The sequence below is a fragment of the Mauremys reevesii genome, unplaced genomic scaffold (genome assembly GCF_016161935.1).
Source record: "Mauremys reevesii isolate NIE-2019 unplaced genomic scaffold, ASM1616193v1 Contig47, whole genome shotgun sequence".
In the NCBI taxonomy this organism is placed as follows: domain Eukaryota; kingdom Metazoa; phylum Chordata; order Testudines; family Geoemydidae; genus Mauremys; species Mauremys reevesii.
The window spans coordinates 21,415-40,705 of record NW_024100859.1 but is presented as its reverse complement, the minus strand read 5'-3'; the positions used below and the strand labels follow the sequence as shown (position 1 = coordinate 40,705).

The following is a 19,291-nucleotide window of genomic DNA, read 5'->3' as shown; positions in this document are numbered from 1 at the left end:
GTTTACTCCCTCTGGGGCACTTGGCATTGGCCATTGTCAGTAGACAGGATACTGGGCAGGATGGCCTTTGGTTTGACCCAGTATGGCTGTTCTTATGTTCTAACCTAAATGAACCCAAAGTTCTGGAGACAGATATGAGTCAAGGAAGCCAGCAGAGTATCAGAAACCTGGAAAAATCTCTGCCTGGATGGGCTCAGGTGTTTGGTTACAAGCTGAGGTAGTTCAAAAGTTTTGGATTTTTTTTAAGCAGAATTTTTTTATTGTTTCTTTAAACAATCAAATACAGCAAGCAGCAAATATTTGGCCACACACTTCTGAAACCTCAAACCATATTCAGGTTTTGGCAGACTAATTTCAGCTTTTCAATTAAAAAAACCACAACAAATTTTGAAGGAAAGCAGACATTGTCCATGATATTTTTTTTTTGCTTTTTAAAAACCCCTAGTTTTCGATCCAGAAAAAGTTTTGATGGAAAATATTTGTCCAACCCGTTTAATGAGCTTTAGTGCCTTTTAGCACTAGCTGATGCTGAGAACCGGTAAAAGCAGCAAAGAATCCTGTGGCACCTTATAGACTAACAGACGTTTTGCAGCATGAGCTTTCGTGGGTGAATACCCACTTCGTTGGATGCAAGTAGTGGAAATTTCCAGGGGCAGGTATATATAAGCAAGCAAGAAGCAAGCTAGAGATAACGAGGTTAGGTCAGTCAGGGAGGATGAGGCCCTGCTCTAGCAGTTGAGGTGTGAAAACCAAAGGAGGAGAAACTAGTTCTGTAATTGGCAAGCCATTCACAGTCTTTGTTTAATCCTGAGCTGATGGTGTCAAATTTCCAGATGAACTGGAGCTCAGCAGTTTCTCTTTGAAGTCTGGTCCTAAAGATTTTTTGCTGCAGGATGGCTACCTTAAGATCTGCTATTGTGTGGCAGGGAGATTGAAGTGTTCTCCTACAGGATTTTGTATATTGCCATTCCTAATATCTGATTTGTGTCCATTTATCCTTTTCCTTAGAGACTGTCCAGTTTGGCCGATATACATAGCAGAAGGACATTGCTGGCATATGATGGCATATATTACATTGGTGGAGGTGCAGGTGAATGAACCGGTGATGGTGTGGCTGATCTGGTTAGGTCCTGTGATGGTGTTGCTGGTGTAGGTATGTGGGCAGAGTTGGCATCGAGGTTTGTTGCATAGATTGGTTCCTGAGCTAGAGTTACTACGGTGCGGTGTGCAGTTGCTGGTGAGAATATGCTTCAGGTTGGCAGGTAGTCTGTGGGCGAGGACTGTCCTGCCACCCAAGGCCTGTGAAAGTGTGGGATCATTGTCCAGGATGGGTTGTAGATCCCTGATGATGCGTTGAAGGGGTTTTAGCTGGGGTTTTAGCTGTATGTGATGGCCAGTGGAGTCCTGTTGGTTTCTTTCTTGGGTTTATCTTGCAGTAGGAGGCTTCTGGGTACACGTCTGGCTCTGCTGATCTGTTTCCTTATTTCCTCGTGTGGGTAATGTAGTCTTGAGAATGCTTGGTGGAGATTTTGTAGGTGTTGGTCTCTGTCTGCGGGGTTAGAGCAGATACGGTTGTACCTCAGTGCTTGGCTGTAGACAATGGATCTTGTGGTGTGTCCGGGATGGAAGCTGGAGGCATGAAGGTAGGCATAGCGGTCGGTAGGTTACCGGTGATACCTTGTAAAGAAGTTTTCTCAAAACTGGGTTTGTGCTGAAATGCGGAAGGTTTATTTTTCCCAGGGGCGCCTGTGGAGGGGAGCAAGTGGGGGCAATTTGCCGTGGGCCGCGCAAGGGCCCCCAGGAGAATATAGTATTGCAATTTTTTTATAGAAGGGGCCCCCAAAATTTCTTTGCCCCAGGCCCTCTGAATTCTCTGGGCGGCCCTGCTGAGGTGTGTAGCTACACGCCGCAGGGAAGGGCTCCAGCAGCAGGGAGGCAGTGGGGAAAAGCTCTGGCAGCTCCCTGCTGCTGGAAACTTTTCCTGCTGCCTCCCCCTGCCACAGCCATTCCCTACTGCCAGAGCCTTTCTCCTCTAGCTGGGCTTGCAGTGTCTGTATGCTACACACTGCCACAAGTGTGGACATAGCCTATGGGTCAGGCAGAGTCCTCTATGCTGAGCAGTAGCAAGTCTCAACTCCCCGGCTTGCCATCCCCTTCCTCTCCAGGTAGAAGGAGGAATGGGAGGTGGGTAGAGAGTCAATATAGCCAAGACTGAGGAGTTCAAAAATCACAAGCCAAACCCCCTAAACTTCTGACATTGGCTTAAATTTCATGAGACTTTAAAAAGTGCTATATTGTTTTCTTGCCTGTCTCCTTATTTATTTACTGTTGTCCATGTTTGTTTCAGGTTGAACATTGAATTTTAAGCAGTGTTGACAACTTTTATGATTTTATCATGACTTCATGGAGTCGTGTGAATACATCTGACTCTCAGTTTCTTATTAAGTCTCTAGCTCTCATAGTTGGAGAGAAAAGCTTGAAAATGTGAGGAGATCGTACCCTAAAGGCTCAAAAACCAGACGGCAACTAAAAATAACCCCAAATTTCTTAGTTGTAAAAATCCTGAGATTCTTAAGCCAATCTTGTGGGGTTTCTGTCTTACTCAGGGTTTTTGAATAGTTAGGTTTTGTGATACCGTGTAAATGGTCTCCTGCCCTCGGAGGGGAGGGTGTAAAATGGTGCTCAGCTGAGGCCACCCCTGCCCCCAGCACTCCCCTGGACTCAGATGTGTGCAGAGGAGACACCCCTCCCTCTGGGGTAGAGGGGCACTTGGATCCAGGTGGTGCCTGCCCTTCCCTTTGCCACGTGGCCTTGGGGAATACAGAGGAGAGTTGCCAGCCAGAGACTCTAGCTGGTAGGAACTGGAGCATCCGAAGCAGGGAGCTCTGGACATTCCCAACTACAAATATTTCTCCGACTTGCTCTGCCCTTGGCTGAGTGACTGCTTGCTTCAGCCCTCCCCGTCCTTCCTCATGGTCTCTTCACCTCGGCTTCACACCTGCCCCTTCTACCCTCTCCCCTCTCCCCCTCACTCCTTCCCTTCACACTTAGCTGCCCCCCTCCTAGATTAACTCCCCCCCAGAAAAACATGCTCTTTGTTCACTCTGCTGGTGTGTAAGACCCCTTCCCTCACCCTCTGTCTGCACTGTCTGTTTAGACAATATTGTCTCATTGGTTCCTCGCCCTGCCTCGTTCATCTGTCTGTATCCACCTATTGTCTCTTGTCTTAGACTCAGACTGTCAGCTCTTTGGGGCAGAGACTGTCTTTCTGTTCTGTTTCTATAGCACCAAGCACAGCAGGGACCTGGGCCAGGACTGGAGCTTGTAGGTGCTATAAGCTGGGGGCTTATCAGTTGGAAGTGATGGAGGAGAGAGACCTGGGTGTGTGGGTCAATCACAGGATGACAATGAACCACCAATGTGACGTGGCTGTGAATAAGGCAAATGCGACCCTCGGATGTACTAGGTGAGCCATTTCCAGTGGAGATGGAGAAGTGCCAATACCATTGTACAGCCACTGGTGAAACCTTATTTGGAATACTGGGTACAATTCTGGTCACCCATGTTCAAGAAAGATAAATTCAGTCTGGAACAGGCTCAGAGAAGGGCTGCTAGGTGGATCAGGGGAATGGAGAACTAGCTTATGAGAGGAGACTGGAAGAGCTTGGCTTGTTTAGCCTAGAAAAAAGAAGACTGAGAGGGGTTCTTACTACTCTATAAATACATCAGGGAGTAAACACCAGGGAGGGGGAAGGGTTAGTTAAGGTAAGGACAATGTCGGCACAAGAACAGAGAGGTATAAAGTGGCTGTGAACATATTCAGATGGAAGTTAGAAGGTTTCTGACCATCAGAGGGGTGAGCTCCCAGAACAACCTCCCAATGGAGTTGTGGAGGCAAACAATTAGTTTTGAGAGAGAGCAGGACAACTTTATGGGTGGGGTTGTGTGTTGGGGCAGCTTGTGACAGTGGGGAGCAGAGCTCAGCAGCCCTGCGGGTCCCTTCCAGTTTATCTCTGTAGCATCAGGGATGGCCACAGCTAGAGATGGGTCACTCGACAGGATGGGCCAGGGCTTTGAGGTGGCACCGAGCATTCTCTCTCTCGGGTGTTCAGCTGGCTGGTTCTTGCTCACAGGCTCAGAGTCTAACTGATGGCCATACATGGGGTTAGGAAGGAATTTTCCCCCAGGACAGATTGGCAGAGACCTTGGGGGTTTTGTGCCCTCCTCTGCCCAAGGGCATACACAGGTATGGCTCCACATAAAACATCTTCCTATCAACACAGTCTGTCACACTCGTCCTTAGTGACCACAGCTTCCATGCTGATGACCCACCCCATGCTTAAACTGCCCATCTCTAAGCTCTCAGTTCCTTGTTCAGCCTGCAGCCAGTGGTGGATTACGCTTTTGTGGGACCCCAGCCAGAGCAAGTGGGGGCCCTCCCCACCCCTTCCAGGCCCCATTGGAATAGTGGCTAATCCTCCACTACCTGCAATTCTCATTCAACTCTACCACTCATCAAAACAGCCATTTACTTGTCTTGGTCTTCACCAAGCACTGCACTGTGTCCGATCTTTCCCTCACTGAATTCCCCCATTCTCGCCACCCTTTCATCTATTTCAGTATTACCCATCTTCCCCTCAAGCATCACCACCCAGTCCTTCCATGACTTCCAGTCCATCAGTGTCAATGGTTTCTCATCGGCTCTCAGCCCCCTCCTTCCTGCATCCTCCTCCCTTTCACCCATTGATAGGGTTGTTGGCTCTCTCCATACTTCACTCTCCTCCACACTTGACTCTTTTGTCCCAGATTGCAAGATCTCACCTGCCAACCCCAAGTCCTTGCTCACCCCTCACATCCACTTCCTCTGCTCCTGCTCTCACGCTGCAGAGCAGCTCTGGTGGAAACCGACCAGGCCAACTTCCCTCACTACAAATGGGTTTTCTCTTCATTCAGTCCTGCTGTCTTCCTAGCTGAAACACTCTACTTCTCCTTCCCGGTTGATTCAACAACCTGGCATCCCAACTACCTATTTGCCACCTGTGATTCACTCTCCACTCCTGCCTATGCGCAAACATGGCTTAGAATCTGTAGTTATGCAGATGAGTCACAAATCAATTTCTCAGATGAACACCTGTGACCCTCCCTCCAATCCTGCATCCCATCATATCTTTCTGACATCTCTTTGTGGATGGCCAGCTCAACATGGCCAAAACTGAATGTTTGAGCTTCCCCCATATCTCAAGCATCCTCATCTCCCCAGTTTCTCAGTCACCATGGATAAAACCACCATTCTCCCAATTGCTCAGGCCCATGGTCTGGATGTCATCTTTGACCCCACCCTCTCTCTAGACCAGTGGTTTTCAACCTGTGGTCCATGGACTCCCGGTGGTCTGCAGACTATGTCTATGATTTCAAAAGGGGTCCGCTCCTCCATTTGAAATTTTTTTTAGGTGTCCACAAATGAAAAAAAGTCTGAAAACCGCTGCTCTGGATCCACATATCCAGGCCATGTCCAAATCTGATGTTTCTACATATATAATATTTCAAAAATTCAGCCTCTTATATCTGTCCAAACTTCTAAGGCATTTGTTCAGGCCCTCATCATCTCATGTCTTGACTACTGGAGCCTCCTCTTTCCTGTCCTTGAATTCTGCTGCATTGCCCCCATGAAGTTAAATTCATGGAGGTTAAGTCCATTAATGGCTATTGGCCAGGATGGGTAAGGAATGGTGTTCCTAGCCTCTGTTTGTCAGAGGGTGGAGCTGGATGGCAGGGAGAGATCACTTGATCATTGCCTGTTAGATTCACTCACTCTGGGGCACCTGGCATTGGCCACTGTCGGTAGACAGGATAGTGGGCTGGATGGACCTTTGGTATCACCCAGTATGGCCGTTCTTATGTTCTTATGAAGTTCATTCAAAACACTGTTATTAAGATAATCTTTCTATCTCATCACTTTTACCACTTTTCATCTATCCACTGGCTCACCCACCACTCAATGCAGCAAACACAAATTCATTGCCCTTAATTCCCAACACAATTTAAAACCATCCTACCTATAAACTACTAGTTTGTTGAAATCCATCTTCACTCTGCTACTGGTGGCAGACTTGACTGCATGTGTCTCTGCTTCTCCCACAAGCACCCTGTACTTTTTCCCATACTGCCTCCTAGGCATGGGGAAATCTCCCCAAACTGCTGAAAACCTACTTCTTTGTGTAGTCCTTTGTCTGTGTCAGAGGAAGACTAGGGAATTGGAAATACTGCAGGCCCTGAAACATAAATAGAAGTAAAAACCAATTATAGATTCTTTCCATGTGTATCTTTCCATTACAGCCAAAATGAAGGAAAGGAGCTATGAATTTTATATACCTCCCCCCCACACTTCCAATATTACTGAAAAGTGTGAAATAATCAGACAACTCACATGTGCTCTCAGGCTTAACTTCACCTTAATTACGTTTTTTTTGTGTGGGAATTTCCTTAGCTTCCTTTTAAATATGGGCTGAAGCCTCACAGAGGTCTTTTTCTCTGGGGAAGAAGACATTGGTGGTCATGGACCCATCTCCCCATTGGTATGGGAGTCCTGTTTATCATAGACTCGTAAGATTTCAAGAGGTCATCTAATCCAGTCCCCTGCATTCATGGCAGGACTAAGTATTATCTAGACCAGTGGACCATATGTACTCACAGAGTCTAAGATGAAGAAGGAAACATTATGATAACTTAATCTGACCTTCCATATCACATAGAACATAGAACCTCCCCAAAATAATTCCTGGTTGAACTAGAGCATGTCTTATAAAAACACCCAATCCTGATTTCAAGATTGCTTTTAGCACATTTTTACCACACTTTACCACATTTAGCAAATTGTACCTATAATCAATTACTCTCACTGTTAAAAATTCATGCCTTATTTCCAGTCTGAATTTGTCTAGCTTCAACTTTCAGGCATTGGTCATTTTATACCTTTCTCTGTTAGATTGAAGAGTCCATTATTAAATATTTGTTCCCCATGTCAGTACTTATAGACTGTAATTAAGTTGTCCCTTAATCTTCTCTGTGTTAAGCTAAATTGATTGAGCTCCTCGAGTCTGTCACTACAGGGCATGTTTTCTAATTCTTTAATCATTCTCATGGCTCTTCTCTGAATCCTCCCCAATTTATCAAAATCTTTCTTTAACTGTGGACAACAGAAATGGATACCGTATTCCAGCAGTGGTTGCACCAGTGCCAAATACAGAGATGAAACAATCTCTCTACTCCTACTTGAGATTCCCCTGTTTATGCATCCTAGCATCGCAATACCCCTTTTGGCCACTGTATCATGCTGGGAGCTCATGTTCAGTTAATTATCCACCAACACCCCCAAGTCTTTTCAGAGTCACTGCTTCCCAGGATAGAATCCCCCAGCCTGTAAGCCTGGCCTATCTTCTTGGTTCCCAGATGAATACATTTCTATTTGGCTGTATTAAAATGCATGTTGTTTGCTTGCACCCAGTTTACCAAGTGACCAGATCGCTCTGTATCAGTGGCTTGTCCTCTTCATCATTATGAATGTGTGATGTGTGTGTGCAACAGCAGAGGGAACGAGAGCAAGGAGCAACTTTTTACATCCTAATGGCTTCTACAGTGCTAACTAATGGGCTGGGAAGAGGAGGCTGAGCTGAAAATGTTGATGGTGGTGATGGAGGGGTACTTGTTTTGGGAGGGGGTGGAGATGGAGAGACACAGACAAGTCCTCTCTCATTCACGTAAAGTTACTGTAGCCATCATAGAACAAAAGTGTCTGGATTGGGGACAGAGACCATGTCTGAGTTTTCTCTCCCTGGCCCTATTAATATTTGCAGATGCCAAACATTTCAAAGCGTGACCATTATCCCCCTTTGACTACAACCAAATGTACGGGGAGAAGGGAGGAGCACTGAGCAATCACATAGCAACTATGTGGCCTAGTAGATATGTGGGAGGCTGACTTGGTAAACTGCAAAGAGTAAACACTGGCTGGCAAGCCGCTAGCAGAAGGCACATAACAGGAAGCCCCATAACCACAGCTTGCAGGTGAAACGGCTAAATGCTCAAGTCTGCCTAGTAAGGGCTGGAAGACACAAGCAGGGAAAGTCCCGTGACGCAAGCACTCCTACAAAAGATCAAACCCAAGTACTCAAAAACAATCCCCATAAGGCAAAAAGGTCATGACGGAATAAACAGTAAACAGGGGCGGAGAATTAGAGGGCGCTTATTGGGTCAAGGCCGAGAGCAGTGCTGCCCACCTGGGGAGGGAGAGGGCTAATGCTTACAATAAAGGGGAGGTGCAAACAAATATCTGGGCTCACTCCTCGGGATGTGGGGGAGGTAAACGAGCAGTACAGCTATGCTTCTGGAGGGTGTAGCTGAGCTTCTGCTACAATAAACGCTACCCATAACCGAAGACTCCAGTCTCCGTGTGTTCCTGTGAGTGCGTTGGTCATGCCTGAAATGTGTCAGGGACTCCCCAACAGGATAGATCACTGGACTGGCACTATTCCCAACTCTGCCACTGGTCTGCTGGATGCGGCAAGTCATTTTGCCGCTCCGTGCCTCAGTTTCCCTTCTGTAAAATGGGGATAATGATTTAAAGTTTGTTGAAATCTGCTGATGAAAAGCAGTATGTAAAATCTAGGTGCTTTAGTTACACTTCTGGGGATAGCTTATATCAGCTACAAATCTATGTGAGAGCTACAACTGCCTGAATAGCCACTAACTCCTAACTTTTGTCTTCCTTTTAAAAAAAACTAGGAAATTCACTGACAAAAATCCTTTTTAAAGTATTTCCTACCCTTCCAAAATGCTGTGTACAGCAAATCTCAAACCTCTGAAAACCAGGAAATACAGATTTAAGATACAGCCCACGCAACTTTAACCCTGCCATGTTTGAGCGATGACCCAATATGCTCATAGCTCACATACTCACCAGCTGTCTTTGCAAATGGTGCATCTCACTCGGGTTAGGGCTCTTGACAGCTGTAGCACAGACAAAAGCCTTCTCTTTGCTAAGGCAAAACTTGTCTTTAGATGAGCTGTGCTGACCAGGAGCTACCTGTGTCCATTCTACATCCAAACTCTTAGCTTGTTCCCCACCAACGATCCCACATGAAATATCTGTTGAAAAACAATTATCCCCATTTACAGCCCCTTCCTCGTTACTTACAGGATTCCACCCACTACTGTACTTTCATTTACCCTTCCTTAAACCCACAGATTACTCTCATATCCCACCTCACTGTTGACAGTCTCCATGCACCACCACTGGCACGACTGACACAACCTACACAACCCAATGCTGAAATGATGCATACTGGAGTCCTCAAGGTGCACATGTTCCCCTTGTCTTTGATCATGCACCTGGGGGGCTCAGACCAGATTTCTTCATATTACAGTCACTGCTCTTTGATGCTTCTCACACTAATCCCCAGATTTCCTCGTATCACAGTCATGTCTCTACCAAGCTGCTCCAATTAATCCCTCCACCACTCAGTACAGCTACACCTAACACAGTCAATGCAGCTGGGGTGCATGCTGATAATTCCCAGTGGCTATTGCTGCTTCAAGGCAGGTAGAGTTAAGTTGTATAGGCGTGTACATATCAGTAAGGTCATTCCAACTTTCATGTTACATTTCTATTACATTATCATCTGAATTATTTTAAACTTGTTTAATTCATTATTTCAATGTTTTTAAATCAAATATTTCATTTACAAAACATTGAAATAATATTTCAGAATATTTCCTTTCACAACATTTTTGAGATTTGAAAACTTTTGCCCTGAATTAGGCAAATGTCTAAGTCTGGATTGGGGGGCGGGGGCCAGTAGTCAAAATCAGGTCCAAATTTTCTTCACAATTTTTAGTAAAGTGTCTTCAAAATGTGTCTTTCACATTTCTCTTCTTTTGCATTTAATTTTTGGCCATAATCTTTTCCAGTTTAAAGGCAGAGGGGCGACTTCATATTTGACAAAAAGGTATTCAGAGATGGTTGCTGATGTTTCTCTTATATCTGAATATCTGTAGTACGTTCTTCTGTGGAAAGGTTCTTCTAGGTTTTAAATATAATTGTTTTTCAACAGATATTTCAAGTAAAAATGGAAAGCTGGATACGGAAAGAACAAACTGATGGTAAGGAAATAACAATCAGGCCTCTATCCTCTCCCTTCTTTGCCCTTAATTAATATAAATATAAATATTTAAAGGTTTACTGTCTGCAGGTGAGCTCATTCCCCTTTGAGATTAATAATCTGCTCTGAGTGTTGATGCAAATATCCGAAATAAGGGTAAGAACCCCTAGGAACAAGGTCAGCAGTGTAGCAGGGGCTCGTGACAAAAAAGGATTTAAAACGGGATTTTATAGTTGGGGACTTTCTTATAATGAGTATAAAGGCTGAAGAGCCAAGGACAGTGCATGCACTGAAAGCCACTCTCCCTAACCCAGACTGTCAGTGCACCACATTCTGACCTGCCAGGAACACTGCTGTTCCAATCCTGTCTCCCTCAAGTGTAGAGCTGGCCCAGACTGCCTGGTCTTCTGGGATGTGGACCAATGTCCACTAGTGACTCTGATGAGGCCAGTAAACCACTGATCACTAGACCTGAAGTTAAACTCTCAGAGGTGAGAAGTTAGTGCCCTAAGATCCTGATCCAACTCTTAGTGAAGTCAGCGGAAAGATTCCCAGTGTGGAGTGACTTGAATGGGAGCTGGATCAGGCCCTAAATCACTGTGCCATTCAAATCCAAAGTGCAAATGTTTTAATCTCTGCACATTCAAATGTCTATAGCTGTATAGGCAGAAATCCTCAAACCAACCCATCTCTACTTGGTTTTCTTTGTAATGTCATGAATATCTCACACATGTTCCCAACAGCCCCAGGGGACTTCGGCCGCTACACTGGGGAATCAGAACTGAGAATCATCCTTGTAGGTAAAACCGGAGCTGGGAAAAGTGCAACAGGAAACACCATCCTTGGCAAGAAAGTGTTTGAGTCCAAACTCTCAGCAAAGTCTGTAACTGCAAAATGCAGTAAGGAGACAAGCATCTGGAATGAGAGGAATGTGATGGTGGTTGATACTCCTGGCATTTTTGACACACATGTACCAGTGGATGAAACTTGTCGGGAGATCAGTCGCTGTATTGTAGCCTCCTCCCCAGGGCCCCATGCTATCATTCTAGTGGTGCCACTGAGCCGTTACACTGCGGAGGAAAAAAAAGCAGTCAAACGAATACAAGATATTTTTGGAGCTGAGTCCATGAGGTACATGATCCTGTTATTCACTCGGAAAGACGATTTAGAGGATACCGAATTAGAAGATTTCATAAAAGGCTCTGATGCCCAAGGCCTTCGTGAGCTGGTAGGAAAATTTGGAAAACGATATTGTGCTTTCAACAACAGAGCAACTGGAGAAGAACGGGATGCCCAGGTGAATGAGCTGCTGGGGATGGTAGATAAGATTGTGCAGGAGAACAGAGGCACATGTTACACGAATGAGATGTATAACTATGCTGAGAAAAAGCTTCAAGAGAAAACAGAGGAGCTGAAGAAATACTATGCAGAGCAGTTGGAAAGAGAGAGAGAAAATAAAACGTGATTATGAGGAGCAAATAAAACAACTCAAGGAAGAATTAAAAAGAAGGGATGAAGCACAAAAGCAGTATCAAGATGAAAAGGAGAAGATAATGTGGCACAAAGAAGTAGCAGAAAAGGAGATGGTTTTGCAACAACAAAAATTGAGACTTTTAGGAGAAAAAGAGAGAGATTATGCTAAAAAACAAGCAGGAGCCAGGGAAGAAGCTGAAAGTGATATAATATGGGAAATGATTTTGGGTGCTTTTACACTTGCTTTTGAAGTAATTAAGGGTTGGTTTAATGATGACTGAGCTACATTTAACTTCTCAAGCCTGTTATATAAAAGTCGCAAATGAAGTTTCACTGCTTGTTAAACCTACGGACCCCAACGTTCCGCATTTTAAGACCAAATTAATCCCTGGTGTAGCTCCACTGAAGCCAGTAGAGCTACACAAGGAATTCAGTGGTCCCTTAATTGCTAAAATACCTTCCCACTTGTGCTAGTGAATCTGTTGCATGCTTTGATAATCTATTCCAAGGGCTAATTGCTATCACTGTTATAATGCATGAATTCAATGTGTGCAATATAATTACATGACTTAGTATAAACATAAACAATATACATAAATGATAAAGGCATATATATTGCCATGTACGCATCTGCTATGCAGCTATGCACTGCTGGGCCCCTGCTCCAGGAACACTTCAGGAAGCTAATAAAGAAATATTTGACTTATGTTCTTATGACTTGTAGATTCCTTGGTAGATAAACAGAAAATTTGGGAAATAGAAACAGGAGACCCGATCTGAGAATCATACAGGTGAAGAACAGCATGGAAAGGAATTACCACCCTGTTTTTGTACATTAGTTTCTAATCACGAAGGAGAAAGAGGAAGAGGTATTTGAATAGAAAGGAAAAGACACTGTGAGTTTAGTTATAACCTTTACAAGATTCCAAGAATGAGAATTTGTGCTGGGAAAAACTATAAACATGTAAACCACTATTCCAAGGTGAGCAAATATTTGCTTCGACCAGAACCTAATGCAAGTCCCGCGTGGAATAAATATAGACGCCTGCTTACCAGAAAGGGACTTAATCCAAGTGTGTGGTACATCCTTAGTATGATGGGAGAAAGAGTTTCTTCCCTACTCCACATGACCTGAAGGAGCTTTTTGGCAGCCCATCCAGCATGAGAGGCTCAGAATGAGGCTATGTCTATATTATGAGCTGGGGTGTGATTCCCAGCTTGTGTAGACATACTCATGCTAGCTCCCCTTCAGCTAGCACACTAAAAATAGTACTGTAGCCATGACAGCAGGAGCAGTGGCATACGCTAGCCTCACTGAGTATAAACCTCCCTGAACCCTGAGGGGGGGGGGGAGCAGAGTGCACTCAGGGTGGCTAGACTGTGCCACCGCTGCCCATGCAATCGTGACTATTTTTAGCACACTAGCTGCATGCGAGATAATATGAGTCTGACTGTGCAAACTGGGAATCACACCCCTAGCTCCACAGGGTAGACATAGCCTGTCATAAACAGATAGTTAAGGGTTAATGTCTCTTTTACCTGTAAAAGCAGCAAAGAATCCTGTGGCACCTTATAGACTTACAGACGTTTTGCAGCATGAGCTTTCGTGGGTGAATCCGACGAATTGGGTATACACCCACCAATGCTCATGGTGCAAAACGTCTGTAAGTCTATAAGGTGCCACAGGATTCTTTGCTGCTTTTACAGAACCAGACTAACATGGCTACCCCTCTGATACTTTTACCTGTAAAGGGTTAAGAAGCTCAGTAAACCTGGCTCACACCTGACCAGAGGACCAATGAAGGGACAAGATACTTTCAAATCTTGGTGGAGGGAAGTCTTTTGTTTGTGCTCTTTGTTTGGGTGTTGTTCGCTCTTGGGACTAAGAAGGCCCAGACATCAGTCCAGGCTCTCCAAATCTCTCTGCATCAGTCTTTCATGTTTTAAACTTGTAAGTAATAACCAGGCAAGGTGTGTTAGTCTTATTTTTGTTTTCTGAACTTGTAAATGTTCCTTTTTTGCTGGGAGGATTTTACCTCTGTTTGCTGTAACTGTGAACCTAAGGCTAGAGGGGGTGCCCCTGGGCTATATAAATCTGATTACCCTGTAAAGTATTTTCCATCCTGATTTTAGAGATAATTTTTACCTTTCTTTCTTTAATTAAAAGCTTTCTTTTTAAGAACCTGATTGATTTTTTTTTCTTTCTTGTTTTAAGATCCCAGGGAATTGGATCTGGACTCACCAGGAGTTGGTGGGGGAAAGTAGCGGGGGAATGGTTAATTTCTCCTTGTGTTAAGATCCAAGGGGTTGGATCGATATCACCAGGGACTTGGTGGAAAAGCCTCAAGGCTATCCAGGGAGGGGAAAGTTTTGGGGGGACAGGGAATGTGCCAGACACTGGAATTCTGGCTGGTGGCAGTGTTACCAGATCTAAGCTTGTAATTAAGCTTAGAAGTGTCCATGCAGGTCCCCACAACTGTACCCTAAAGTTCAGAGTGGGGGGAGGAACCTTGACATAGCCCAAGACTCCCTCTCCAGTGTTGGGCCCAGGGGGAAGGCAGAGCACAGTATGTGAACTCCCCTTACATACATTCCTTTAGACAATAGTGTTTTCCCTCACTATTATTATAGTTGTTGGTTTACTACAATTTGCATAATGTATTTATATGTAAATACTTTACTAGGTTTTGTTAGTTTGTTTTTTAAAGCAGAAGAAATGGAAAGCTGTTACTCTTTTCTGCAGTGAAGTGCTCAATAGTATAGAATTGAATCATTTAATTCAGAGCAAATTTAATTCATTTCTAGATTTTGTTCCCTTTTTTAAAAATGCCTGTGAAAATCGTATTGTAGGTTTCATGTTTTTGTCTTGCCATAACTCCAGATCGAAGTTGCTCACTCTAGATGTTAAAAGGTATTTTTTTCCATTGTTAGTACTGCAAACCCAACCTAGGATCTGGAAGTTAAATCTGATTCTTTCTGATATATCTTTCACCAGTCAATTAAGGGGTTAGATAAGAATTCAGTTGTATTACTTACTATTGCAAACTTGGGCTAGCTAGGAGTGCCAAGGGTTTGGTTAGCTTAGTATGTGACATCTGTGTGCATTCTATGCAAGGTTTTATGGTGAGGTTTGTGAATAATAGACATCTAGAACTGAGGTGCAGAAATAATTGCTTTTGATTTTATTTTTATTTTTCATGCTGTTTTCCTTTGCCAAAGCATGTACCATCCTAGAGAGCATGTTTTTGTACTTATGAAATGTGTTTACTGCCACCTGTTACCCCAAAGTCAAGATGTACATACATTTGGTTGTGTATACAGACTGCTTCTAGTGATACATTGACGCTGGCTGGGCTCTAGATGCAAATGGTGATATAGATGGTGCCTGATGCTTTCATACTTTGCTGATAACAATAAATATTTTGCTATTATTAAAATCATGTCTGGGTTTGCTGATGTTAAAACTGTCTCCAAAGATTAAGTGTCAGGTATTCGCTAGATCTTTCGCATGAAGGGTCTAGGGCATGAAGAGAGGGATGGTGCGAGGAGTCTTAACTACCCCCTCATCTGCTGTTCAAGGCCCAGGCACAACTGCAGTCCCTTTACTTGGGAAGCACAGACACTTCTTTCTAGAGCCACTCAGTCACTACAAAGTGGGCAGAGAGAAGGGATGGCCTAGCCCCATACACCTCCTCACCACCCAACTAACTAACTGGGTATACAAGGGATTAGCATCCGAACAGATGGTGCAGTGTGTGCATTCCCCCTGCACTAAAGAGTGGGAGGAACAATCCCTCCCGGAGTCCTTCCTGCAGCCAGGTGGCTCAGCATCATTATCCTGGTAAATGTCAAAGCGACCGTTGGGTGAGATAAGAGATTGATGCATGGGTGGGTAAGAAACTGGGAGAGAGGGGAGAAGGTTGTGCTGAAAGGTGAACTGTTGGACTGGAAGGAGGTCACTAGTGGAGTTCCTCAAGGATCGGTCTTGGGACAAATCAGTCAATGTTTTTATTAATGAGCTTAGCACAAAAAGTAGGAGTGTGCTAATGTAATTTGCTGATGATACAAAGTTGGGGTGCATTGTCAATGCAGAGCAGGATGAGAATATTATACAGGAAGGCCTGGATGACCTTGAAGACTGGAGTGACAGAAATTGTATATTACAAAGTGCAAAGTTATACATTAATGGTCTACTAATAAGAGTTTCTGCAACGAGCTGGGGACTCATCAGTTGGAAGTGACAGAGGAGGAGAGACACTGGGTGTGTTAGTTGATCCAAGGTTGACTACGAGCCAGCAAGCGAAGTGGCTGTGAAAGAGGCAAACGCAATCCTAGGGTGCATTCCGACTGACAGAAACCTTGGGGGTTTTTCTGCCTTCCTCTGCAGCATGTGGGAACAGGTCACTTGGAAGGATTATCTGGGTACATTTCTCCTATCCAGTCCCACCCCTACTGTACAGCTACTTTGCTTGCAATAATTTCCTTGGTTGTGTGAGGAGACTTCACAGAGGGTGGATACTTGGCCCAAACTGCCACAGTTCTTCAGAACCACCCACATGACAACACAACCAGTAACCCCAGACACCCAGAGCCCCTCACTGTAGCAGGCACATCTCATTCATCACCTGAACAACACACAACACAACACACTAATTCACCCAGTTCATCTATTTATGGTTTGTTAGAGATACCTGTCTGGGGAGCCACCTGACACACAACACCAACCAACACACCCAATAACCCAAATACACAGCACCATAAAATCAGCACAGCCAATAACCCTGAACTCACACTGCCCTAAAACCGGCATACCCAATAACCCCCCAAAACAGCACATCCAATAACCCCAAACACACGTCGGTACAAAACCAGCACACTCAATAACCCCTCCAACCAATAACCCCAAACACGCGTCATCTTAAAACCAGCACACCCACTGACCTTGAGTGTACATTGCCATAAAACCAGTACACCCAATTACCCCAAACACACATCGCCATAAAACCCGTACACCCAATAACCCCAAACACACACCACCCTAAAACCAGCACACCCAATAACCCCCGAAGGATCCGCAAAAAACCACCTGGTGCTGAATTCTCCTCATATCGGAGCAGAGCCCAGTGTAGGGATGGGTTGTGGGCAGGGCAGATCAATGCACAGGCACTCTAGACATTTGCGATGAGGCCATTTTCTGTAACCGATATGGAGTTGCTCACAAACTGAGAGCATGTGATTTAGTGGAATGAGCAGTGTTGTGGCCTGGCACTCTCTGACATTTGTCCCTGCAGTCCCTGCCTCCTGACTAGTGGCATGCAGGCCAAATTGGAACGAATGGTTTTGTGACCCTATGTGCCAGGTCGCAATGCCACTCACTCAAGGGAGTGATGTGCTTTCAGTTTGTTTGCAAACCTTCCCCAGTGGGTGAGTGGGCTGAGATAGTCCGCACAGCTGAGACGCACATTGCCATTCCTGGCAGAGCAAAGGAGAGAGGAGGGCACTGGGTAAAGAAATCACCTCCCATTTCCTAGTAAACAAAAAAGATAAATACACACCAAAGGGGAGAGAAAAGACCAGCAAGTGGTGTTTGGGATTCAGCTGGAACTGGTGGAGGTGGTGATGGTATCTGGGTCCCTGGCTCTGGCCTGGGCTGGTCAGGACAACACTTAGGATCACAATCTGATGGTCTGGGGTCCGAGAGATGGTGGGGGTGGCCTCCATATGGGTGAAGCTCCTCTAGTTGCCAATTTTTCTCCCAAAGTCTCTTTCTTTAAGGACCCCAAAAGGGAGCAATGGATGGAACTGCCCGTCCCCTCATTACTTTGTCCACCAGTTAGGCCTAATTTCCAACACACCAATTTTAGTTTATTGATTTTCAGTCTTCTTTTCCCTTTGATTTCCAGGCATGATCTTTACACAGTCCTTGAATGATATCAGGAGGCTTTTTTGTTTGTTCCTATTCAGTCTCTGTCTTGCTTTTGCAACTTTTCTGTGAACATTTGGTTATTGCGACATTCTGTGACATTTCATTCACATCGCACAGCTGAGCTCACAATTAGGGCAAATTTGTCGGCCCAATGATCACATCAGGGCTGCTGCCTGAGCTCTGGTGGGGAGCACCTCCTATGTTGGGTGAATCCCCTGGAAGGGGCTCTCATGAATCGGGCCCTGCAGTGCAAAGTCCGAAGACTTTCCTGGGCACACATCCCGGGTGTTAATCCATTCTTTTGCAGCACAACAGATTGTTGTGGTTTTTCACAGTACAGCTCACTGGATCCTTCACTGTCCTGGCTGTGCCTGATGGACTCATTTCACCAGTTCTTGGTCTCTGCTCTTGGCTGCCCCTCCTTCCTTCCTCATGAGGCCGCTGATAACTGCATCTCGCGCCCAATGAGGACTCTGCTCAGTGACAATGTCCCAGCTGCAGAAGCTTCATATTAAATCCAAATATAATGAGAGCTAGTTAGTTAATCATAAAATCCCAGACCAAATCCCATGTGCTGTGTGACTTCTTCCTACAGGAACCCGTGGAAGTCTCTCAATCTGATAAAAACATGTCTGAAAATGGCCTGCTAAACCTCAAACTCCCAACCGTTTATGCTTCATACACCAGAGTCAAGATGACTTTGTAACCCCGGCCCTAATGTTTAGCCCCATTCTTTTATCAATAACTTGACAGCTTTCTGCCAAAACTCTGAGAGACCCTCCTTTACACACAGTAGAGCGACTCCTTCCTACATAACTTCCTACATGGAACAGTCCCGGAGAACTAGGGACCGCAAGCTGAACTGAGGTAGGAAATCTGTAGTCTGTCAGGACACTTGTCCCTTGGAGTGTGTGTGTGTGTGTGGATGAGGGAGAGGGGATGTTTCAGGGGTGGAGTGACTGTTGTAAGGGAGATGACAAAAGATTTGGCAGAGGTGAGGCTGCTTTTCACTGAGGGTGGGAAGGTTTCAGCAGCAGAGGCCCGTCAGGGGGCCTGTCAGGTGCAGGCCTCGGGACCATTGGGCTGTGGTCAGGTTAAAGCTCCTGTTACGTGTGACAATGACTCTGAGCTAAAAGTCTTGCAGAACCCAAGTTAGAGCCGCCAAAGAGACAGGTCCTGAACTGACTAGAAAACAACCACACACTCCTGGCCTGGGCAGGAACGAAGGAGCTGGGCTCTCTCTCTCTCACACACACCACACACGCGCACACTCACACTACATGGTCTCTCTCTCTCTCTCACACACACACACACAAACACACACACACACACACACACACCCCCTACATGGTCTCTCTCTCTCTCTCTCTCTCTCTCACACACACACAAACACACACACACACGCCGCCTACATGGTCTCTCTCTCTCTCTCTCTCACACACACCACACACACACACACTCACACTATATGGTCTCTCTCTCTCTCTTTCACACACACAAACACACACACACACACACACACACACCCTACATGGTCTCTCTCTCTCTCTCTCTCACACACACACAAACACACACACACACGCCGCCTACATGGGCTCTCTCTCTCTCACACACACCACACACACACACACACACACTATATGGTCTCTCTCTCTCTTTCACACACACAAACACACACACATACACACCCTACATGGTCTCTCTCTCTCTCCCACCCCCACACACACACACCCCC

General features: G+C 45.3%; 1 protein-coding gene across 1 annotated transcript in view; it reads left to right on the top strand.

The window, feature by feature from the left end:
- The window catches only part of LOC120394284 (GTPase IMAP family member 4-like), a 37,346-nt gene extending 25,577 nt beyond the window's left edge, over positions 1-11,769 (top strand). The window contains exons 3-4 of the mRNA XM_039518531.1: positions 10,110-10,158; positions 10,901-11,769. Coding sequence (XP_039374465.1) covers positions 10,110-10,158; positions 10,901-11,622 — 771 coding nt within the window. The 3' untranslated portion in view covers positions 11,623-11,769. The remainder of the gene's footprint in view (positions 1-10,109; positions 10,159-10,900) is intronic.
- The last annotated feature ends 7,522 nt before the right edge of the window (positions 11,770-19,291 follow it).